Raw genomic sequence first — 25,486 nt, 5'->3', positions numbered from 1 at the left:
ACTGTCTGATCTTCAGCTGCTGTTGATTGCTCTGGAAGAACAAGATTAAAAACTTGTAAGTATGAAAGCTAGCTGTCTGAAAGTGAAAAAAATGGACTCCTTACAAGGAAAATATGTGTAATGTAGTCAGTTTAACTGATCAACTTAAATATTTAAATGTGTGGCAGATTTATATCCTGTATCTAAAAATATATCCAAACTTCACCAAGAGCCAAGGCGTCTTGCAGATCACATACTTTGTGGGCTTTCTTCCCCTATTGTACTAGTCACTGTCCTGTTAATTATCAAGTAAAGGCAAGATAATTACACATCTTTTTTGCCAATGTGGGACTCTTGTTCAAAACCTACACCTTGCACAAATACTTCTTTGATCCTGAAATGATACTGGCTTTAGTATGGCTTAAATATTTTGCCTTACAGGCAGAATACTGAAAATCGTAGCACCAAAACAATCAAATGACTTAATTTAGAGATTACAATACATATAGAAAAACATTAAAAATTGCACTTTATTTGGTCTTTTCTGCTGTTTGTTAGATTACTCCATTTAAATAATATTCAGTTACCTACTTTTATTTGGCTGCCTATAGAGGAGAGAAAAGAAAAGGGATGCCCACTGAATTTTGAGCCCATCCACAAAATTACACATCTGCACACAAAATTGCTTGTCAGCCTTATCTAGCTAGACCTATTTCTGCAGGAAAAGCATTTTGCAAGTGCAGAGAGTACTCTTTCTGAAAATCTCAAAGTTACAACAAAATAGACATTTAAAATTTCATGTTTTCACTCAAGTTTCTTGAAAAAAACAGAGTCCTCATGATCGTAAGTCTTCACTCATTGTGAAGCAGGTTATAAATCCCTATCCAGGGGCCTGATTACTTATTCCCAAAAGAAAGCTTGCAGGAAAGAGTAAAGGCATCACAGGAAGCTTTTCCTGCTAAGAATGTTCTGGCTTTGTGCCACTAAAGGAGGGCAGGGATTGCTTAGGGGATAGAATTTGTGTTCTGCAGAACAGGACATGGGTTGACCAGAGGTAACAGGGTTAAATCCCTAGGGTGACAGTAAAGGCTTGCTGTCTGTAAGGAGGATTTGAAGTGAGAGACAAAAAGAGATGATGGAGAGGAGGAAGAAACTGTATACTTTTCTCTTAGCCCTAGCTCACAGAATKTTTTGTATTGCTGTCAGAACCTCACCCTCTCCTTATGGTGGAGGATGTCTGAGGGGAGATTGTGAAGGAAGCAAAACAGTATTATCCTGTATGTTGACAAGAGGATAGACAGAAAAATGATATATAACCCTGAGTTACAATCTTTTTTGATCTATTGTGCTGTGACTGTGACATCTGGTAATGAGCATAACAATGTCTAACAAATAGTATATTTTCTCCATCAAAAATATTTTATGTGTAATTTACACTTACTGTCTTCCATTGCTAGACTCAAATACATGATTAGCCCAGTGAAGATTCCAAAAACATCAGTCTCATTTTCAGCAATATCCAGATTATTTAAAAAWCTGAAGCTAACACTTTTTTAAAGATCTGAAGTAATTTAATTGCATAGGCCAAGGCATTCAGTAGCATATATGACTATGCTACTATGACTATGACTATTCAGAATGACTGAATTTTCCTTGATTTCTCTATCTGTAAGACACGACCTCATTCTTCCAATGCTTTTTTAAATGTTATCATTAGATGCTTAATCACTTAGATGCTATGAAAATGGGACTTACTTGTATAAGTCACGTAAGCTTTTTTTAAAAAATTTTACTCAGAGCATTTTGCTATTGCAGCAAAATCTATAAAAGCTTTTTTTTGCATGGCTTGAGTCTTAATGTGATTGCATATTAAACTGACTTTTCTGTAAATATTAGAAGCTGAAAATAAAAAAAATGAATTTAAATTAATAATTTTCAGTAACTGTAAATACAGCTTGCTTTATTTAATAGTGTATATATAAACTGCCTATCTCTGAAAATAAACAAAAAGCTTTAAAAAATTCAATCAAATGCCCTGGAGTAGTGATTCAACATCTTTTTCTTCCCTGTCTTTTACACTGTATTCTTCAGTTCCTCCAGTCTGAGAGCATTCTAACTTTTGGAGTGAGGAGACAATTCAAGCAATGTACTCTGGGGAGCACATCAGTGGGAGCTATGAGGAGACAGGAGGACATTCAGCCGGCAGGGAGTGGCCAAGGCATGGAGAGGGCTAAAGGACAAAGCAGCTCAGAAAGCTGGACGACAGGGAGCCACTGATCCCCTTGCAGGAGTTTCCGCTGACCATGTGAGACTCAGCAGGATAAAATTTACAGTTCACAAAATATATGAATTCGCTCTAACCTCTGCTGCTCTTCTGCATGTCTCACACAACCTCAAACCCTAAAGCCGTACCTTTTCCTCCCTATTCTGTTCTTCTACCATTATGTCACTTCTCAGATATGTTCTGAGACCCTTGAGAAAGCAGGATCAGGCTTCTTGCTTTGATACTCAATCTCGGAGCCAAGTCAAAACAGAATCCTCACAGGATGCAAAGTCTTACCTCAACAATATCTGAATTCGTTCGACTCTCATGTGGCTCATTGTACTCTGTGTACTTCAGCAACACTTTGTCCATGTCAGTGCTGGCATACTGGAACAGTTTGTTGGTGCTGTTGAAGATGATCAGAGCAATCTCACAGTCACATAGCACACTCAGCTCATAAGCCTTCTTCATTAACCCAAATTTCCTCTTTGTAAATGTCACCTGGAAAAAAAAGAAGGAAAGTCCATCAAAAATCCCTATGTCAGTCTTTGTAGCCCTTTTTCTTTTCTTGGAAATACAGTGTGGCTGCTGTAGTCTTTGATTAGAACAAGTTTAGAAGGGAAATCCATGAATATAAATTTACTTCCAAAATAGAATATAAGTATCCATTTGTATTTTATGTAACTGAAGAAATATACATAAATCTCATTGCACAAAACTTAAGCTACAAGTAAAAGGTATGGGGCATTTTCATTAAGTAGCACTATGAATTTTAATGCTGCTTCTTTCTAACTTTTTAATTCTTAAGAGTTTTGCCCTTTTTGGACACTGTATTTATACTGCATACATTTTCCCCATCAATATTTTAAAACTGCACTCCAGATTTGCAGTTGTAAAAAGTTTGAACAGAAGGTTCAGTCAGTTCTTATTTTTGATAGTGATTGACTGATTCCATCCTGCCTCTCAATCCTGGCTGACTAGATTTTTAGCAGGGAGAATTATTTCATATAGAATTTTAAGTAGAGTAAAAGAGATATAGTGTTGATATACTCATGATAGTTTGGAAGAAATGTCTAGCTTAAGAAAGTCAAATACATTTTATTTAACTTTCACGTTCTCATTTGAAAAATGAGAAATATAAAGCAAGAATGAAGAACAAGTTCTAGCTGGCCAGCAACAAATATCCTCTTTGAGATAAGATATTATTTATACACAGCTGTAGCATACTTTATTTCATTTCAAAGTAGATGCTTAGAAATACATTTTTTTTAATACATCTTTTAGTACAAAGGACCCTGGTCATATTATATAGGTAAAAATAGGAATATGCTTAAAAGTTCTCAAAAGGCCAGCTAATGCCCTGAAACTTTATGCAAAACCTATGCAGTATGAAAATCATCTGTAATCTGTACATAAGTATAATTTTCCACAGGGACTGTTTTGACAAAAAATGACCTGCACACAGAATAAATGTGTTTTTTTTCCCCTTTTCCACATCAGCTTATAAGTTCCAATAAGAAATGTTTCTTTCAATAAGAAACTATGAAGTGATTTTTAAACTAATTGTATGGCTGAAACTGTTTCTGCTTTTTTCTTTCTCTTCCTATACACGTTAAGCGTATACAATGACTGTTTGTGGGTTTTTTTTACATCTATTTTCTTCTCTAGCAATTTTTAGAAATACGAATGTTTAAGATAAAAAATATGGCTATGCTAATTAATCTTGGCTATGCTTATTATTAATCAAATTTAACATCTAGTGAAGGTATTATGATATGGCAAGGACAGGCATTCAACTGAAATTACAGGTTTGCCTAATCCCACACTTGCTGCTACTAGTTTATTAAGACGCATAGGTAGTAAGTAGTACCTCTGCAATTGGTTTAACACTGAGGCAAGAAGATTCCTTTGTACATGGTTTGTTTAGCCGCTCTTTTATCTTGTCACATTCCTAATGCAAGTTAATGCTAACTGCAGCCCCAGCCTACCTTAGAATCCCAGCAGGTCATGCCTTGGAAAACGTGACCTTTAAGTGTTGCTAATCCTTATTTGCTAGTCCATCTCAAAAAGACGAGGCTTTATGCCAATACTCCGTACATTTGTTCTCCCAAATGTATACTAAATGTTATTGCTCTTACTACCATTTCAATCTTTGTAGCCTCTCTGTCAACATACTGTTAAGAAAAGATGGATTACCATTAAAGATAATTATTCAAGCATTTTAGAAAAAACACTTTCCACAGCACTGATCTCAAGTATATATATTTGATAGTAAATTCTATCTAAATTTGTCTCTCTCAATGGCTTTTGGCACTTGGAATGCATAATAAGATAGGCAACAAACTTCATCCAAATTCTGGAAAATATACTAGTATTTCAAATACTCCATTAGTATTTTCCCTGACTGCAGAAAATTTTGATGCATTTGTTCAGAAACATATATATATATATATATATCTCAATATATATATCAAGTTTAGAAAAAGCTAAACACACAGAAAATAAAATATACTAACTCGACATATTTTTCTGCATCTAAAACTCTTTTCAATCAACTTTTTGACCACAGTGCTGTAGGTGGAGTGCCTCTGTACAGTATGGTTTCTGTTGCACAGAAACCTCAGAATTTAGCATGTTACAGCTTCTTACCATCAAAGTACACTCCAGTACAGAAATATCTTTAAAACCACGGTTTGTGTTTACTGTTAGGTGCTTCTGAACATTTAGAGTAACCACACAGCTGTGCTGCATAGCACATACTAATTTCATAATACTTATCACCAAAATGATACTGGTTAGAGTTCCTTTTTGTGGAAACTGAAAGAAAGGACAACAGATAAGATCTTTCTTTCTTTCTTTAAAGTATAATCTTAATTGCTCAGAATTCAGTTTGCTAATAGCTCCTTGATCTAACATTTTCCAAAGATATTAGATAATGCATTCTCCCACTGTTCATAAATGCGTGAAAAACAATTGTAACTTATTGTTTCTACGGTGACCTGGAGTATAACTATTCTTTTTAAATAGACTCATTGACAGCTTGCATTTTAGAGTATTTACATTTAAAGATAATAATATACATTATATAGATATATATATATGTTTTATATATATACACACACTTTTACAAAAGTTTATAGTTAGGGTTGTAACTTGTGTTTTCAAATCTACAGGGAAAGGTCAGCATCCTCAGGAAAGATTAAAAATAGCTTTAAAGCCATTTAAAAACAAATGTTTTTTATACATAATTTCTTTTTTGTGGCTTCATTAGGAATATGAATATACTTCTCTTCCATATTCCAAAATATTTACATGAGCAATAAAATTAAACAGCATCTTTATTATTTAACTTTCTTTTGGTCTCAATTTGTTATGTGAGCCACATGCACCTAAACTAAAAGTATCTAATAAATGTCATCTAAGGTAATAGCAAATATTCTAGTATTGGAGACATGTTGCTGATTGGTAAAGATTAACATAAATTATTAAAGACATTTTGCCTCTTTTGTCTAGGTGGAAGGGAGCTTGAAAGCTACACTGAAGAAGCTCTGACTGCACTTTAACAATTTTGCTTGTACTGAGTCAGCTCTGGGAGTGAACAAAACATGAACAATCTACCGAATATAAGCTTTTCAGTAGCTGTGGCTACAGTACCAATAAATCCAGGTAATCACACAGTCTTGCTATCATATACTGCATTGGAATTACTCTGTCCTAATAGCATCATATATCAACATACAATCTGCCATTTTGTCAGGACTCTGTCTTTGGGACTAAGATTCCTAATGACATAAAAAGTGCTTCAGAGACTGAAAGAAAACATAACGACAGTAAGCAAATTCATCAAMATATTTTAGAAAGGATATCCAAAAATGTGCATGCATTTCAATGGAATTCGTTTAATATTTAACTTTTTTCAGCAGCAAAAATCAAATCAATACATACTCTTCCCTGCCAAATTTAGTCTAGATATGATTAATTATGCCTGCTGTCTAAACCAGATTTGGAAGATATTATTCACTTCTAATTTGTAGGTCTCCTTCAGTTTACAAATTTTCTGCTTTTCTGGAGAAATGAATGCAATTTATGAAGTCCTTCTCTGCTGGGATAGGATAATATTTTAGAATTATATGGTGAGAATTGGGGGTAATGAAAGTAAAGTGGGGGGAGGAATAGAAGAGATAAGAGGCCAGCATCAACTGTTTTTAAAACCTATCCAAGCATGTATATATAAAACACAGGGTGTAAAATAATATCACAGTTCCTAAATACTTCTATGAGTTTTTTAAAGCGTGGTTGTATATATATTGCAAAAAAAAAAAAAAAGTGTGCAGCAAGTGCATTTACCTCTGACTACTTACCAAAAGTTAACCTAATTCCATCCCTGTATATTATACTTAGTCAAAAAACCCACTAGTCTACTACTATTTGACTAAACAACACTGTTCTTTTACATTTTTAATTTTTTTTCTACTCCTACTCTTTCCTTTTAACTCTTTTTACTTTTCAAAGCTCTAGAGCCATACCGCTCTCATAATGGGAATGGTGTATGTAAAAGATGAGATTCCTAAAGTCTGCTGCATTTTCATAGGAGGAAATATAAATGCTGATGACTATGTAAGTTGTGAGTAAATCAGATACTTCTTTCAAGTATTAGGAAACCAAACCAAAACAAAACAAAGGAGCCAGTTTCTACCTTCACCAACAAAAATCAGGATTAGCTCTTTGTGCATTTTGGATGAAATTCTGGCTAATGGTGAAAACCCATTAGAGGAAGGACTGACAAAAGAGAGTTGTCAAAAGGATATTCTTCCACTTCAACTCCAGCTCTTCTTCACTACCCAGGAAAGACCATTCAATTAGCTCTCCATATATAAAGCTGCAAGAGGTGTCTCTGAGGGGTGGTTTATGGACTCGTCATTGCAATGTCTGAATGGGGATGTAGACAGCCAGACWGCAATTGTACATGAGTACATGTTGTTGTATGCTCCATTTAGATGGTAATCTGGCCCAGAGCCAGATTTGTTTAATCTATAGTAAGTAATGCTTATTTAAACTAAATAYATTAGGAGATAATTTTTCTTGGTTTTGAGTGTAGATCCTTTGACATGCTGAAATTTAAATATGTGTGTGTATGCATGTATGTGAACAAGTCAACCCATTTTTTAACTCAGATACTATATTAGTAAATGGGGATAGTAGCCACTAGTAGTAGTCTAGATTTAGCTAAGTTTATAACAAAAATGTTGTGCTGCTTGTAGATGCTAATACATCAGTGGAGGAACAGACCAGACATAATATTCCCATTTGACTAGAATACCCTTCAAGACACGTATTTATCTTTGTGACAATATAATCTTTCCTTCTTTCTGTATTTCTTTTGGTGCGTGTGGGGAAGTACAAGGCTGGAGATTCTTTTTTTTTTAGTTCTTAATTTGTCTCCTTCTAGTCCTTTATTTTGCAATCTCACAGGCTCTGATAGGCTAATTTTGGGTGACTGAGCCGTTAATAGTAGTGCCATTATGAGAACTCTGTGTTTGTCACTGACAATCACAGTGTGTATGCTTACATTTTCTGTTTAAAGTAGCAGTTCTGTGCTATTTCAAGCAATTCAGTGGCAAAATATCAGGGTTCCCCATATTTCTTCCTATCCTAATTATAAAGAAATATAGTTGCTGACATAGGAAAATGAGAGAAACAGGGAATTTGCACATAATCCTTCCCATATACGTTTCCTGCCATTAAACATGTGTGAGTGGCTAGGGAAAACAGGGTCCACTTATGTATCACACTATCTGATACATATACTGCCTGGTCAAAAAGAAATATTATTCTGTTTTTCCACCTGAAATATCTAAATTTCAGATACAGGGACCCGAACAGGCATGGTAGACGGAAGGTATCTGGCAAATAGGAGGTGCCACATGAGGAATCACCTTTAGACATAGCAGAATCAAGATGGCCAGGTACAAACCAAAGGGCTTTTGGCTGAAGTGCCATTGCCAGACACTTAATCCTATCATATGCTGAAACCCCAGTAACTATTACAGAGGCAACAGCTTCTGTCATAGTCTCTCTTCTACTTCCTCCTATTCGATTTTGTTTAGCTTTGTTTGTCCTATGAAGAGGCTTGGCTGCAACAGTCTTTACAGTAACCCTCAGTGAACTGGTAAGCAGAACCAGTGCAGGATTTTGCTCTAGACAAACCTTCCTTTATGCAACGGCTGGGCATGTCATATTAAATGAAAGGCCCTTTAAAGTGCAGTGAAGGACTCTTCAGCAGCCTGCTTCCATGTTCTTACAACCCTCCAGCATAACTTACAGCAATGAGACAGCAGTGATTTATGCTGGTAAAAGAACTATTGTCCTGGAAAGCCTCAAGCATACCAGGCTACAACTTACTGAATAGTCCAGCTAAAGAGGAGTTCTGTGCAGGATGCCCTAAAATTACAGCTATACAAAACAAAATGTTCATAATTAATGAGCATAAAAAAGAAGGTTTTGTACTTCTTTGTTATACCCTATTTTTAGTGTATTAGTACATAAATTACAGATCAAAAACTTAAAATAGTGATATTGTTCAGTCTATCCAAGTCCTTAACGTGATAGTGGATTTTTTTTTCTTTGTGAGTCAAGAGAGGAGGGATAATTTGAAGATGTGTTAATTAACAGATAATATGGCAACCCAGAAATTAGTAGGTTGGGCAATATCAAATATGCTTCACACTTTAAATAATAACTTAAGATCTGAAGAACTGATAGGGATGCAAGAATAATAATGGTCAATCTCTGCTATTTCATTTCCTTTTGTTGAATCAGACAGATAGGATTAAATCCATTATATATTGATGTATACACACACATATATATATATGTTCTAGGCAAAGACATATAAATGAGAAAATTCATCTCTATCAAATACACACTAGCTAATACAACCTACAAGAAAGCTGACTTTATTCTGTATCCTATCACTACTTCTGGCAGSTACAAATAGATGTTTAGGGTAAAAAACATGTTTACTAGTTCTGTGCAGCTAAAATGTTTGCAAGGTAAAGGTCAAAGAATATTTCATTCCCTGCTGAGCAAATGGTCAGGAAGCACATTTGTCTGCATTTCCTGTCATAACAGGAAGAGTGTAACTTCTTCCTTTCCACAATGGCTTCAGTTCTGCTTCCCACCTCCAGCTCTTTCTCCCTGAGGGCTTTCCAAACCATTCCTTACAAGACAGCAAGGCTGTGCCTGAGTCTGCATTAGTTTTCAGCTGTACTATGTTGGCAGATGCCTCATTTACCATCGCACTCTCTTTATTTAGGCTTCTTGCTCGCACTTCAAATTATAAGTAATTTGATCTAAATATTTACYTTACACTAATTCACTCTAAATTATACTCAAAATATACATTTGTAATACAAGCACACTTAAATATAATACAKTCTAGAAATTCATGATTCAGTTCAGCATGTATTTTAAAACTTTAGCTTTCAGGTAGTCTGATGCAACATGAAAAGTGCTATCACGGCTTTATCGATCAGTACAGCTTGAGAGGCATGAAAACTTGGGGTGTATTCCTTGCCTACAGAAAACTAACTTCCCCTCTGACCAAGGCCTAACTGTAACGATATATTTCAAAGATATGGCTCATCATGTGCAACCGAATGTAAGCAAGAGGGAGGATTCTAATATGTAAAAGATAAAGAGAATATTATGTTTAAAACAAAGGTTCACTGAACAGAATGATGCTTAGCTGCACTGTTAAGCATTTATATTTTCATTTCATATTTCCCTAGGAAGAAAAAACAATCCTAAAATCTCAGATCTTTTATAAAATCAAGACATTGCATCAGGGAAGAACAGAATGATGCTTAGCTGCACTGTTAAACATTTATATTTTCATTTCATATTTCCCTGGGAAGAAAAAACAATCCTAAAATCTCAGATCTTTTATAAAATCAAGAMATCGCATCAGGGAAGATTGAAAATATCAGGATACTGGTAGAAAAAGGTTTCCTCTTTAACTTGCACTTGTGTTAGCACAAATGTACAAGGCTCTTTTCTGTTTCTGCAGAGAAGGTTCTGATTCAGCCGACAGTTTTTTACTCTTTCCTTTTAAATAGCACTGAAGCACAGATAAAAATAGATGCACATAAGTCTGAAATTAGTTTTGAAACTAGCAGCATGCAGTATCGAAGTCAGTAGAACAAATCTAGGTCTTCCTGCAAACGGTCACTTCCCTCCAGGATATTCTTCCCCTGCCCCATAACCTCACTTCACTCATCTGCCTTAATTTGTTCTCTGCTGAGCTGATAACTGCAGTGAGTCTTGCTTTATAGCTCTACAGATTTGCTGGAATCAAAGAATGATAAAAAGTTCTACACATGAAAATGTTAAGCAGCAAGTGTTTGTTATTGTAAAATCCAACAGAATTACAGAGACAAGCTACTTTAATAGAGTGTCTTAATATTTATATGTCTTAATATTAGAGTATACACTACCTATGATATTTACTARCACTTAAACCCCCAGCAGCTCATTACAAATTGAAAGAGACATTTCAAACAATGTGTGCAGAAATTAGCTAAGTCAGCTGAGTTTAAATTGGGAATCTCACAACAGCATGCTTCACAAGCAGAAAAATAATTTAGAAATGCAATGATCAGAGGGATAAATGGTAGATCACTGTATAAGACCAGATCTTTCTTGATTTTAACGAGAAAAATCAGCATATTAAAAGTAAGAGGGCATTCTAGACCTTCTTCCAGAATGTCACTGGGTCAGTATGCACTCTTTCCTAGGTCAATGTGCCTTTGAGTTTAGCTCACAGACCATGGATTTAATGAGACATTTTTTAAGTGACCTTATATAACAATAATACAATATCATTATATTTATTTTAAACCTGGGCAACCCTGCCTGAATTGGTATAAAGACAGTTTCAGACGATCCCTCTCTATGGTAGACCACAAAAGATCCTAATTAAAACTAACAGAAATGTTTCAAAGTGATGAAAAATAAATAGGAAAAATTTTAAAGACTTTTCTGAGGGGGACGAATGCAAATTTTCCTTCCTGTGTTGGCCGTAACACAGCTAGCTGACAGTTTTTTGCACTTAGAGAAAAAAACATGAAAATAATTTTCAGCCATGTTTTTACAAACATCCTTCCTCTTTTTTTCAAGCAACCCAGAATTTTTCACACCCTTCTGATAGCAATTCCTGCACAAGGAACTCGTAGCCGTTAGAAGCTTCCGACATTTGATGTCAGTGCTAGTATTTTTGGCTACTAATTCTATTGCTGGTGCCACTAGTATCAAGTATGCAGCCTACACTGAGGAGCTGTTCGCAAGGCTATTACAATCTCATAAGCCTGACCAGCTCGACCACGGATGTCTTACTGATGCCGCTTTTACCAAGACTATATTATCCACTGTCACAATAATATAAAGAAAGTCTCTGGTCACATTGGCTGCTTATAGCAGGATTCTCTTTCAAGTTTTAATTTGCATTTAATACCATGATGGTAACCAAAATACACACTTAGTCTAACACTGGCAGTTATTTATATTCCTTCTCCCTGTGGCCTAAAGTAGAGTGAAAGGGAATTTTTTGGATGGCTACGGGCATTTCTGAAAGTTTCACAACTAAAGAGAATTTGGGATCACGCACAGAAGACTCAAACATCCTTGCCCACTTTGTCACCACACAATAATTATGAGGCCAGGAAAATATAGCCAATTGGCAGCCAATGTGAAACGATATTAAATGAATTGCACCTCCTAGGTATAAGCCTGGATTTTGCACTCTCTGAAGTCAGTAATAGAGCTCTCATGCGCTCCAAGGTAACAGGACTGGGCCTCTCATATCTAGGCTGCAGTAGTTTTCCTTTAACATACTTCAAAGTTTCAACAATTTCAGGAAAATGTGCCCATGTTGCACATTTCTGTGAGGTCTGCAGCCAGAGACATATGATGATTTAGACTGTATTAACTTACATTTTATATCAGGATGGTGAGTACGGTACACAAGTCTAATGAACTAGACTTGCTTAGAAGAAATCCTCTTTTAGGGAGGGCAGCACTATTTCTGTCCTTCCCAATCTGCTCTCACAAGCATTTTGAACAACAGAGCAGTCTCCTACCATAGGAGACAGTGGTGTGGAAGAAAACAGCTGTTTGCTGATAGGATGAATGTCCTATGGTTAACCTGAACAGTTAGTCAGGATACTGGGCAAATAAGTGGAACAGCAAGGGTAGAAATCATCTTCCACAGGCTTTGTAACAATTACAACTCTTCTGCAGAAACTGTGTTAACCAAACAGCTGCATGCTTCCAATGGGAGAGGGCGGAAGAATTCAACTATTGCTATATCCCTTGGTTCTGATTCATGCTCCATCTATTTTCTCCTTGTATGTGCTGCCCTGCAGAGAATTTATGTGCTTGAAAAAGCTGAGAATACATGAACAATGTACATCGTATTTCCATCTAACATTCCTTGTACTGTAAAACCACACTGTTTTTGAATATAAATAACAATAATGCAGTTTAAAGTAAACAGATTTGCTGCTGTTCTTGCAAATACTTTCCACTGAGGTAGTAATAAGGAGAGAAAAACAGTCTTATAAACTGAATAGTCTTCCTTCCATGTCATGGTAAATGGAACTATGAATAAGTTTTGCAGAACTAGGCCTCAGCTGGGGTCTTGATTTTTTGTTAATCAAAAATTTTTTAACAGATTTTTCATCTGCAACCTTTTAATCTAGTCTAAACATTCAAATAGATCTATGACATCAAATATGAAAAATAGTACAGGAATATAAGCCAGTTATTATTTAAAGATTACTGTAAGTATATAAATTAGAAAACTAATCAAATGATGCAACTTCCCACACAAGCAGCAATAGCTCCTCGAATATATTATATTGTAAGAAACAATACGGCTTCTAAAAGAGTATTTCTCATATAAACTGTTTAAAGAACGATCAGCTATTAGTGAAAATCCACTTGTATTTAATCATTTATAATGGCTAAAACTCAGAAGCCTGATCCCACAGTCCAACTGAATCAATGGAAATCTTTTCACCAAATTCTCTGGGCTTTAAATCAGGGCACTAAATATAAAGAGGACAAAACCTAGTAGAAGCACTTTCTAAATTATGTTTCTATATATTAGTAGAAATGGGAAGCAGATTCAAGCCAATTATTTTATGTTGAGGCTAAAGCACAGTGAACYGTACCTGCAGCCTCTCAGTGTATCTGGCTAATAAAAACTATGGAAATTATCAAACACTAGCAAGGTAAGTGCATTAATACTAGAGTTGTTAATATTCCAGTGTTGTATTTTTATTGATAATTATTCATTCTGGAATTCTGAAATTCTACAGTGAATGACTTAAATGCTTGCTGTGTTCTTTTTTAAATGTAAATTTACTCTTCTTAAAAGATACCTGATTGACAGAACTGAGGGCTTAAGTAGGTCCAATATTTGAGTAAACATGTTGAGACTGAAGCTATTGTATAAAGTAACATTACTAACAGCAAAATTTTATAGCTTTATTTACAAAATAATAATTTAGATCCACTTTGAAAAGAAACTATGGTAGTACGGAAGAGTTCAAAAAACCAGAGTCTTAATGGTTACTGGTATAYGCAGTTAAATATTTCACATCCAATTTCAATTCCAGGCTACAAACCAATTAAAACAAATATGGTGGTGATTCTGTATTGACGGATTTATTGCTTTTTGGCTTGGCCCACAGCAATAAGCAACCTTTAGGGATAATACAGACTGTATCCCCCATAAATCCTTGTATATTTTTTTCCTTCAAACTTGGTTTTCTGCCATGAAGAATACAAGTTACTACCCACATTAGAGAATTTACAAATTCTAGGTAAGCATACTTAAAAATTACAATTTGTTGTTATGTTAAGATTATTCTGGTATTTTAAAATTCTTGAAGTCTAACAACAACATAATMATTTTTTATAAAACAACTTGAATATGTAAAGAAAATAGGCCAAATGAATATAACTAATATATTAATAATAAGTCAGTATCAGGTGATTAAGAAACAATTACAGAAAATTACTCCAAAATTGCAACCACATGTATGCAGAACACTGGACATAGTGTTAAATAATTTTAATTTCTCACACTTGCGAATCGCCAGGTTTTTTCAACAAAATATCCATCAGTTACATCAGATATAAACAACAATTGCTTTTCATTGATTTTGTTTTAAGATGCCAATTCCTGAATTTTCTTTTTCTGAAAATAGAAAAGCAATTTCTCTAAGTTATGATCACATTTTAACTAACAGAAGTAGTGTTGCTAATATGTGATGTTCAGCTACTCAGCCATTTCATTTAAAACAGTGATAATAATTAATTAACCAATCCTGGCAGACCTATTAAGCCATTGCATTGGTAGGGGAAACTTTGTCTCATGACTGCAACATGCCACTATTATTGGATGCTGGGTTTAGAATGTGTTATAATGCACAAATTCTTTTAAAAATCCATGTTCAGATAAAAAACATAGATTTTTAACGAAGTACTGATATTATTCTATGCAGGCTGTAAATATAAAAATATTGCAAATGTGTAAAAACACAAATAATTTGAATCTATGAATTTAAAGGAAAGTCCTGATGCAAATAAAGTTGGAGTATAGTAGTTCAAAAAATACAGTACTGTAAGCCCGAAACAACTGTAACCTGCCTGTAACAATTTTCAGATGCACTTAATCATATATACTGTTCCCTGAAGTCAAAGGGACTACAGAAAGGACCCAAAGTAAAGTATTCTCATCAGTCTTTATAGAATCAAGGTTTACATTAATATATTCCTAGCTACTCGTGTTATTAGACTTGAAAAAACTATATGTGAAGTTTTTGTTTGTTTCCAAAAGTACCTGTTCTTTGACAGTCTCCCATACATTGTATATATGTGTACATGTGTATATATACAAACTATACATATGCATGTATGTATATAAACAAAGTTACCACCCTCTTAATTATTTCTAATAATGTCATCCTATAATATGATGTTCAAATACATTATTTTCGCTACTCACCTGTCTGTTACGTTCATCCATAATCCTTGTAATCTGAATCTTTTTTCTCCCCATAGTCCCCGTTTTTTTTTCTCTCCTTCTTCCTTAAAATTATGTATTTTTCCCTTCTCTTTTCTTCCTCTTTCCTGTTTCCTCAAAACAAGTCTCCTTCTTCAGCACTTGCACTACTCAGTTCACAGTCCCCTGCATCCGTTCCTGCTAAAAACACAAAGGAAATCAAATGTTACTACAAAATTGATAACCAGATGAAAGTTATTATTGGGAGTTAACCAAGTATTCTAATTATAAGTTAGTGTACAAGTTAATTATAATAAATATTTACTGAGTCTAAAAAGTAGAGTAATGCAGTGGGAAATATTTATAATGTAATTGAAAGGTTTCTTATATGAACAACCCTACAAATCCCTACAAATCTATAAAAGAAATGAGTAAAAGCACTGAAACGCACATTGCCAAAACTTTAACAGAATTAGGTATTTCTAGTTTTGAGTATTACGCATTGCACTAGTATGAAAAATTACCTAAATCAGAGAGCTAATGAACCTTTCTGTACCTATGTATGCTAAGTAGCCCAGCTAATTCATTTCTGAAGAGAAAACAATCTTGTGTTTTGACAGCAGAGGTGATAATGTCCCTCATTATGCAAATAGGATGGTCCTTTATTAAAGTGTTATTTGATGTATGAAAAACATCAGTGAGTTTAAATCCAAAACTTTTAAACTTACTCTTAAGGAATATAGACTATGCAAGTATTACTCAAGACACTTCAATAAAAAAAGTTGTGTGTTTCTCTCATTTCATTTCAAAATAAGTACCAAGTTGTTCTGGTGATTTGTAACTAGCAAACATGTACATCTTTCCATATAAGAATTTTTGCACAAGAAGCCAAGTTTCTTGTGATACAGAGTAATAAGGACTGATGATAACTGAARAATGTTTTAAACAAATATTTTCATGGGTTTAGTAATGAACTGATATTAGCTCCCTGAGCCTTACAATAATAGTTGAATTGCAAAAGTAAGGAAAGTAATATGTAACACAAAAACAGATGCAGTAAGCTTTCCCTATTTCATAGAATGTCATAAATCACAATTTCTAATGTGCAATATAATTTTAAGCAACAAAAGACTAGATAACATATAAAAATACATAAATAATGTTCAATTGTACTAAAATGAAAGTCAGCTGCTTATGCTTCTCCGTTTTTAACCTTTTCAACCATATTTTTATATTTACATGTTTTGAATATAACAGGATAGAATTCTTTTAAATACAGAAGAGAAAACCAATCTGAAAATGAATCACTTTAATTGAATTTAAAATTTTTTTATTTGGTTCTAAATTGTATTAAAAGTATTTATTCGGTAACCAAAATTTAGTAATTTTAAAACAGAGGTTGGTATTTCCTTATTTATTTTAAGCTCATAGTCTCACAGCCAACCTGCTAAATTCCCACAATATGTTACGTAACACTAAGCCGATGTCCTGGTCATTTAATCCATTATTTGGCTCTAATTCAAAGCTACTGAGGTAGAAAAGCTAGACTTCACTCATTCTGATCTTCAATTGTCTCTTGATTTTTTTTGCATATATTAAGCTTGAAGCTGCTCAGTGTTTTATCACTCTAAGAAAAAATAAGTAGTTAGCTGGAATTTTAGAACTACCCAGTATGATATAATTAATTTTTGGGGTAAAACAAAATTTCAGGTATAACATTCACTACCTTTCTGTACATGAATGTCACTAYATCACTCTAAATCCTTACTGTAATGCGGGATATGGCATATAACATGGAACAATTCATATTGTCAACATTATAAAGTGTAAAGATTGCAAAAAGTTTTTTGCTGCTTTTCACCTATTTTAAAACAGTTCAGCAATTTTTCACTGCTTAAAAAGACAGAACAGCTCTTGATCATATTTATCACAAAAATAAAAGTGCACGACATATTGAAATAAATTAAGTAGAAGAAATGCATTTATACAAAGTTTTTTTCTAAACACAGCTAGGAGACAGTCTTATCTGATATTCAGTGTTGACAAACAAACCCAGGCTAATTTTAGAAACAGTTTTAAATTTCTTTGGACCGGGTTTCTTTCCTGTTTTTCCTATAGTCTTACCTCTGATACAAAGAGCAAGTTAGAATGGTGTTTCCCATGCACATGCAGGACCCAAAGGAGTCTAACAGGCTTTCTCTGTAACAGTAAGCCAATATGCTAATCCACAGCAAATGCATATGGAACAATTTCCTTTCCTTTCATTCAGCTGAAGCCGGTGGCACTATCGGCTTACAGCACTATGCCTGCCTAAGCTCTTATTCACTTGAAGGTGGAAGGTCAGGGTGGACAGATTAGAGCAGTGGTGACAGGGTTAGCACAGATGAGACCTGCTTTGCAGATCAAGATTCTGGTGCTGAATGAGTGCAGAAAAATCACTGAATACTGAGAAAAAATACCAGGAAGGGCACACGCAAATCTTAGTGGAGCAGCAATGTGGCGAGTCCCTCCCACACACTTATTCAGTTCCACATTTGAGACATCATGACATCCACATTAAGACACACATCAGTTTCTATATTCCTGTCTTCAAAAAACAAAAACTTTTATAGACAGTTTAGAGTCAGAACACTTAATTCCTATGATCTACACAAAATTATCCTAAACTATTCCATRTAACAGTTGATGAGCTGAATTTTGTTCTTCATTACCTGGAGCAATCCACTAAGTACACTAATTTTACTCTACGAGAAAAATAGATGAATAGGAAAATAAAGGTGAGGGAGCAAGGATGACTGTTATTAAAAATTATTGTACAATCTGAGAGAAGCTGAAGGAGAAAAAAGTGTGTTAGATCATATATATCCAGCATACAATTTGTGAAGAACTATAATTCCACTTTTGAGAGGTAGCTGGTTACCTTTTCTTGAATTCATTGATGAAAAAAGTGCTCTCATTTGCTTTTTGCTTACTAGTCTAATTTCAAATAAAAGCTATTCCATTTGTCTAGCAAATTTATTTCCTTATTTATAATTTCTTCTATTTTTACTGCAACTAGAAACATACTGGAAATGCCGTAGTACTCTACATCTGTCTTATTACTTATACATATATCTGCATACCAACACACGCAGCTTTGTGTGCTTACTTACTGTGTGTTTGTCTACAGTCTGTTCATTTCATTAGYATGGAGAAATATGCATGTACATACACGAAAGCAGACTTTTTTTTTGATTTCAAATGGATTGGATTCAGATGAGTGAGTCATAACATCTGATTCAAGGGTGATAACCTTCAAAGGTAGGGTCAACTAGATTGTAAAGAACCATGGGGACCAACAAATCTCCAAGGCTGTTTTAAGACTTCAGCGATGCTCCCAATACTTTTTTTGAAAGTTCTTGCAGGATTAATGATTACAATATTAAGTATTTAAAGTTCTTCTGAACTGATTGAATGCATTTCCCCAAAACAAATAAAGCACACTAGCTAGAAAACTTGAAAGTACTACAAAACTTAAATAGTACTGCAGGCTTTCATTATGCAAGAGAGTCTCAAAAGGAACTTAAAATAATTCCAGAAGTTCTGTTGAAATAGCTTTCCATATAAAAGAAACCTTCCAACATAATGACATGGTTACATGTAAACAATTTGCCTTAAAAGAAATACATAGTTACATGCTGTGGTGTTACAGTCTTCAGCATTTTTTCTTTTTGCAAACCCAAACATTGCAAAAAATCAGACCGCTTACAAAAAGAGGAACTTCATTTTTGGCGGGCTTCTGTTCACTATATGATTTGGCAGAGGCAGTGGGATAGCTGATGGGAGATAGATGTGAGCCTTGAGATGGACAAGTGCTGCACATCATTCAGCCGCCCCTATCTCCCTTTCATACATTCACACACACGCATACACATGCAGACCCTTCCCCCTGACACACACACGCGTGCACGCGCACACACACACACACACACACACAATCCCTCTCTGCAACACAGCAGACTCTCGATAGAATGGCAGGAAACACGCACAGAGCGGCCGGGGAAGGATGTGATGTCAGCAACCACGAACAATAAAAGGTGTAAAGGTGCTTCCTTCCCTAAACTGTTCCAGAAGTGCAAAATGGGAACCAAAACTCTCCACTTCCTTCTCCGAGCAGAACTGTCTGAATCTGCTCTGCTGCAACACCCCAGACAGAGAGCTCTTTGAACAAGTCACACCAGGGGCAACAAGGAGAATCAAAACAGGAGAGTCAAAATATTTAATTTCTAAACAAGAAGGCAGCCAGAGCAAAATTAAGTTAAAATGTGCTGGGAGTTAGTATTTTCATGGTTGCTTTACAAAAGAAACAAACTTGCCATAAAGATGTCTCTGTTCCATTAAATGGCTTGCGTTCTCAGTGGGTTAATTAGATCAAAATTAAAGAATCAAACCAACCCTTTTTTATTATCAAGGTGCAAGGAAACAAACAAAAAACGCTGTCCTCATTCTCCTATCAGTCTTATCTTGAAAACTAAATGTCAATTCAAAGATCAGCAAGATCAGTGCAAGCCTTTCTGTTTACTCCAAAGAATTTTGAACTGGATTCTAAATGAAAAAACTAAATTAGCTACTTGTTTGATGGAAAAATGGCCACAAAAACTGTAACAAAACCATGAAAAATCTGTATCAGGTCGTATGTATTCAAGTAAAATTGTCACTGAAATGTTATCTGTAAAAGCCCTAGCTGATGAAGTGCCAAATACAGACAGCTGCAGCAATGAGACATGTAGGCAACCTGCATCAAATAAAGACACCGATCACTTCAAGTCTGTCACTCAGTGCTGGATAAAGTTGCAATAAATACAGAAAAGGGTGAAAGTAACATTCATCTCTGGTATTACTACATTTAGAACAGCTGACTTTACATTCARGATAGAAGTGGTCCTGCACATTCAGTGCAGTTTGGTAGCTTGGGCATTACAAATGACACTGCTTGGCCCATTAAAAGAAACTTTATGACAAAATTACATATGTCATCACCACAGCAATACATCAGTAACACAGAAATGGCACAACATACAGTATGGTTGTCCAGGCAGAAAGCCATGCAACAAATGAATCCAAGTCATTGCACGGTTTCAAACATCTGTCCACATACTCTGATTTAAAAATTAAACATAACCTACTTTTACATGTTTCAATCTTATGGCCAGACATAAAAAGATGTGGAAGGGAGCTCATTTTAATGCCCTACATTTAAGTCTCAAGAGTTCATGCATTTTTCTACAGGAGGTATAAAACAAATACTTAAGCCATCATGGTTATAACATAATAAATGAAACACTACAGACTATTAGAATATGTCAGACTGGGAAAGGATGAACATAAAGAATATTTTTGTAATCTTCAAGTACTGAATTTTATTAATCTTATCGAAACTGAAACAAAACATATTTTGGAAAAGTAACATTCTCTACCTGCTAACTTGCAGAGTGCCTTTAATTTATAACAGACAGGACAATTCAAGGGTAATAAAGTTCTGCATCAAGCAAAGAGAATTAACTCACAATCAATCATTTAAATCATTATTTTAATGTTTTAGAGAAAAATGTAATAATTTGATCTGAATTAATATTTCACTTATTTTACTGCTGGTTTTGAAAGTGCCTGAATTTGTAAGATTTTATTCTCTAATTGGTACACACAGTGTTTTTTGAGTTTTTGGGGGGCTTTTTTGGAGTGAGGGATGGCAGAATGCATTTATTTTTAACAATCTCATTTGAGGAAGATCTACTTTACTTGTTTTTCTCATTAATACTTCACTGTATTTCCGCAATAGTGATAACATAGAAATGAATTTCAGAAAATTCCTTTTATAGATTCCTTACTGCTAATKTTTTTTTCCTCTTTTTCTGCTCTTTTTCAAGCTGAGAAGAGGACCAAGTTACTGTCTTCTTAATCAATGCTATTATTTGTGTGTGTTAGGAGGAAGTGACATGAGAAGATCTACCATTGTGAAATTTTTGCAATTTGGAGTTGAACACATCTAAAACTAATGCTAAGAATATTTTCAACTCCCTTGAATCAGACAACTGAATTCACTATAGCTTACAACTGAAGTACAGAACCAAACTATCTCAGAGCAAGAACTGAAGCTGAGCAGATGGAGGAGTTTCAATTGCTATTGTTTTGAAAAGTTTTCCTCTGAAGTTTTTTTAGACAAACAGAGCGCTATTTCTAAAACACCTCAGAAGCTGCTCCTAGTAGTAGTCTTACCACAAAACTCCTTCTGAAAAGACTGAGTTATCCAGACTCTGAATATATAGTCTGTAAGCACTTAGCAATTTAAGCTGATCCACACCTACAAGAAAAGGAGAGGAGTGACTTCAGCTTACCTTCCAGATGATGTGCTGAGTGTTGTCTATCAGGCCTAAACCAAGCAGCGTTTTCAGACAGCAAGGATATATTATACTAAACCTGGATTTGCTGATAAAGATCCATTAAAAGAGGCCAAAGGCCTTCCAAGGGACTGTGGAATCTGCCACAGCTGGTGAGTCATTCCTTGCAGTGGTGCACCAAAAGAGGAAGCAACCACTAGAAATCTAGATGAAAACTGATTGCCTACAGCCCAATAAGAACAGATATGTGCCTGCTATGCTTGATGAAGAAAGGAAGGCTTGGCTAGTCTACAACATTTTTGAAGATTGGATGAAGAAGAATATTTGATTCGTTAAGCAAAGTGTGCAGGCAGTAATGCATATTTTAAAGGAAATAATTGAGTGAAATGCTAGTATACTTAAAAAAAAAGTGCTCATGAAAAGTTGACTTTAAATCTACCATGATGAACAAGTTATATTTCAATGTGAACCCATCACCTGGTTCAAAAAATGGAAAGCAAACAGTCTGGAGGGACAAAGTTTACCAGTTCAGGATTAGGCTCATGATTTACCTATGGCAGTTACACAGACATAATGGGAGTCTGACAAATAAATATGGAATAGGATCCTTGAAATGCCTGGGAGACTAGCTCAAGCATAACATTTTATTGAATCAGACAAGCTAATAATACAAGGGAATAAGGGATTGAAAACTGAATCACCTAATTGGTCTGAAATAGAGACAGTGACTAGGAATGTGAACCTATCTGAAAATGGAGCAGGGAAACTGGACCGCTGGAATTTCAGCTARGAGTCTGGATAGTTTTGAGCTAATAATTGGATTGGATTTCATTATAGCTAATAGCTGTGTAATAAATGTCAGGAAAGGCATTTTACAAATTCAGTCTGTCACTTAATGGGCTGGAGGAGAAAGGGAACTATTTCAGTGGTCAACAGAGTATGATTTAGCATTTACTGTGTTCAAAAAGTCTCTTGGAACTACTCTGGTCTTTGTCTAGCTATATTTAAAAACGTGTTTCATACTGAGTAAGATACTAGTGCTTATAGTTTCAAGAGATATTGCACACAAATACAAAGGACTTTGGAGACTGTTGGCTTATTACGGGAAATGTCTAAGATCTCTAGAGTTAAGTCATTGCATCACCTGAAAGCAGCTTCTGGCAGTGGTTACATCTAGATTTGCAGATTTGTTACTAGTGCTTGCATGTGAGGAAGTCTGTGGTCAGGAACATGAATCCCCGCAACGGCTTTTAAGAGTCAGGAATCCTGAGGGGGAACTCCAAGTATGGCTGGAAAAACTTACGCACTACGATTTCAAATTGTAGTTTGAACCTGGGCACAAGTGTCTGGTAATGCTGATACCAGTGGCAGACAGTTTTAGATTCTACCCTGTTCAAGAAAATAAAGATTGCTTGCCAAAATGATTCTTCCTTATCACAAAAGATGCTTGATTACCTTTCTCTCATAATTTACAGAAATGCAAGCAAACTTGGTACATCCACTTAGACAAGAAAGCTCGAGATGGTAGTCTCTAAACTATGGTCAACAATCAGTTTTACAGCAATAGACAGACATAGATAGAGAACTGAATTTGGGGGAAAGCAGCAGGACCTGATCAGTTCTACATAGACTATGTCTCCTTCTGCTTTATCATACATATTTGCAAATTAAACATTTCAGGAAGGTTTTAGAAAATTTTAGGAATTTTGTGGCACAATTCAACTGGACAGAGCATAAAAAGAACCCAAAGTCTCTAAAATACTGAGCAGATAAATGCTTGTGCACTGTATTTGGTTCAAGGACTAAGCTGAAAATTAGAAAGGCTCATCCAAGGAAGTAGAATATGGACAGAATTCAGGATGAAAGAACCTTAAAACTGGGAACATAACCACAGAAATTAAGAGCTGAAAAAATGAGATATGAATAAGTGCCTCATTAAAAGAAAATGTGTGGGCCTTTCCCTGATAGCAAATTCAGAAGAAACATTGTATAGAGGGCTAATGAAAGAAAGCCTTTCCAACATGATCAAACTGAAAKTGACACAAATTGTCAAGGAAAAACTGGATGCAAATAAAATTGTTTTGGGTAAGTGACAGAAAAATATATATTGACAGAAAAACTGTTTATTAAGATTGTATAACTTATTTTTTTCTGACTGGGAATGTTGCTTATGGTGTTACCATTTTAAGGTCTGTTGGAGTAATGGCTGGAAGATGAAATAAGATACAGAGGGTAAGCTTACTACTGATGAGCATAACTTCTATGTTTGTATTGACCTGGATACTTTAATAAAAGGTAGCAAAGAACTTTGTTGGGTATTTTTTTATGGAGGTTTGTGATCTATGACTATGAAAGAGAAGTACAAAATTGAGAGAAATTGTGAGAGTGCTCAGATAAAAGTAATACCGGGAGTAGAGTGCTGAAGTAAAGCTAAAACAGCGAAACAAACAGCTTTTGAGCTCATGAGAAAGGGGGCTCAAACTGTGAGCTGCACATTAATACTTAATACTGCACATTAACTAATGCTTGTTATTATGTTTAGAGATACACAACATTTCTGTTGTGATAAATGATATTAAAAAAGTACCGAAGCCCCTTGTCTGTTCCTTGCCCCAGTGGAAACAACCTGTAATGTCCTGAATTTGGCTAGCTCTTAAAGCCAAAAGGGGGCAATCTCTCTTAAGGATCTGAGCTCCCATGGGTGCTGCCTGCCCAGTTCAGCATCCAGTCAGGAAACTAAAACAAGCAAATACGAAGATATCCTTCAAGCGGATATCCTTGAACCACAGAAATTCCTCAAAATATGACCAAATCTCGGGAAACCAATGGAGATTGTGAAACCTACATGTGTCAATCTGTCAAGCTAAATAGCTAATAGTTGCTGTTATCCTTTCCAGGCTTGAAAGATTTGATTCAGAATGAATTGACTATTATTAACGTGTCAGACCTTTATTTATTTTGTTTTAGTGCATATTTTTTTGCATCAATACACTTTATTTTATACGACTCATCCAGACACCCACAGCAATCACTGACATGTCAAAGATGGACTGACTCTCAGATAGCTATAATTTTAAATTCAGATAATGCCACTGATTTCTATGAAGCTACTCCTTCATACTAATGCAGACAAGAGAACAGATCCATCACTAGCACTGAAAGGGAAGTTAGACAAGCTTTGTAGGCAGAGGTAATATTGAATATAGATTAACTGAGTTGGAAAAAATAAATGGTCTGTTGGGTGCACATGCCGTTCTTTGGATCCTTCTTGGATCCACAGCATACCCCAAAGCTCATCTCTAGTCTAATAAATTATATTACCTCTGCCTAGAAACCTTCTCTTGTTTATGCCATTAGACCATCTCAGCTACAACGATACTGCCATAGAAACAGACGCTGGCTTTCCTACAGCACAGACCTAAATGCGTAACTTTCATGTAAATATATTTATTAGCTTTCTAAAGCAACCTAAGACCAATAATACATCCTTCTTCAGGCAATCATTTCTTAGATAGGAATAGTCCTACACAAAGATGTCCCACTTCTCTCTTCTCTTGTGTACACAATTCTAGAAACACACTCTTTTCCTTTTAATTCCTGACCTTCCCAGAAATGTCAAGAGTTAAATATAGTTATTCTGAAATGTGAAGTAGACTGCACAACATGGTGGAGAGCTGCCGAGCCACTAACTGTTCATTCATTCAGAGTAAATGTTAATATGATAAATATGAGTATAAAAAGTATGACTCTCCCTGAACTCACTGCTTGCCCAGAGACAGCTGCAGGCTTAAAATTAAA

The 25,486-nt window shown here is 35.1% G+C and overlaps 1 protein-coding gene across 9 annotated transcripts in view; it reads right to left on the bottom strand.

The window, feature by feature from the left end:
• Nucleotides 1–25,486, bottom strand: part of MEF2C (myocyte enhancer factor 2C) — a 141,543-nt gene that overhangs the window by 64,251 nt on the left and 51,806 nt on the right. For 7 of the 9 annotated variants that reach the window (XM_085316646.1, XM_085316635.1, XM_085316662.1 and 4 more), the window contains 2 exons: nt 15,315–15,512; nt 2,540–2,743 (listed from right to left, as the gene is read on the bottom strand). In XM_085316646.1, coding sequence (XP_085172772.1) covers nt 2,540–2,743; nt 15,315–15,368 — 258 coding nt within the window. In that variant the 5' untranslated portion in view covers nt 15,369–15,512. Of the gene's footprint in view, nt 1–2,539; nt 2,744–15,314; nt 15,513–19,059; nt 19,089–25,486 lie in introns of those variants that run through there. The other 2 variants (XM_085316672.1, XM_085316654.1) reach the window with 2 other exon arrangements.

Source organism: Rhea americana, unplaced genomic scaffold (assembly GCF_003343005.1).
Source record: "Rhea americana isolate MKP2758 unplaced genomic scaffold, rheAme1 scaffold_114, whole genome shotgun sequence".
Classification (NCBI taxonomy): domain Eukaryota; kingdom Metazoa; phylum Chordata; class Aves; order Rheiformes; family Rheidae; genus Rhea; species Rhea americana.
The sequence above is the reverse complement of the archived record's forward strand: the minus strand, read 5'-3'. Positions and strand labels throughout refer to the sequence as shown.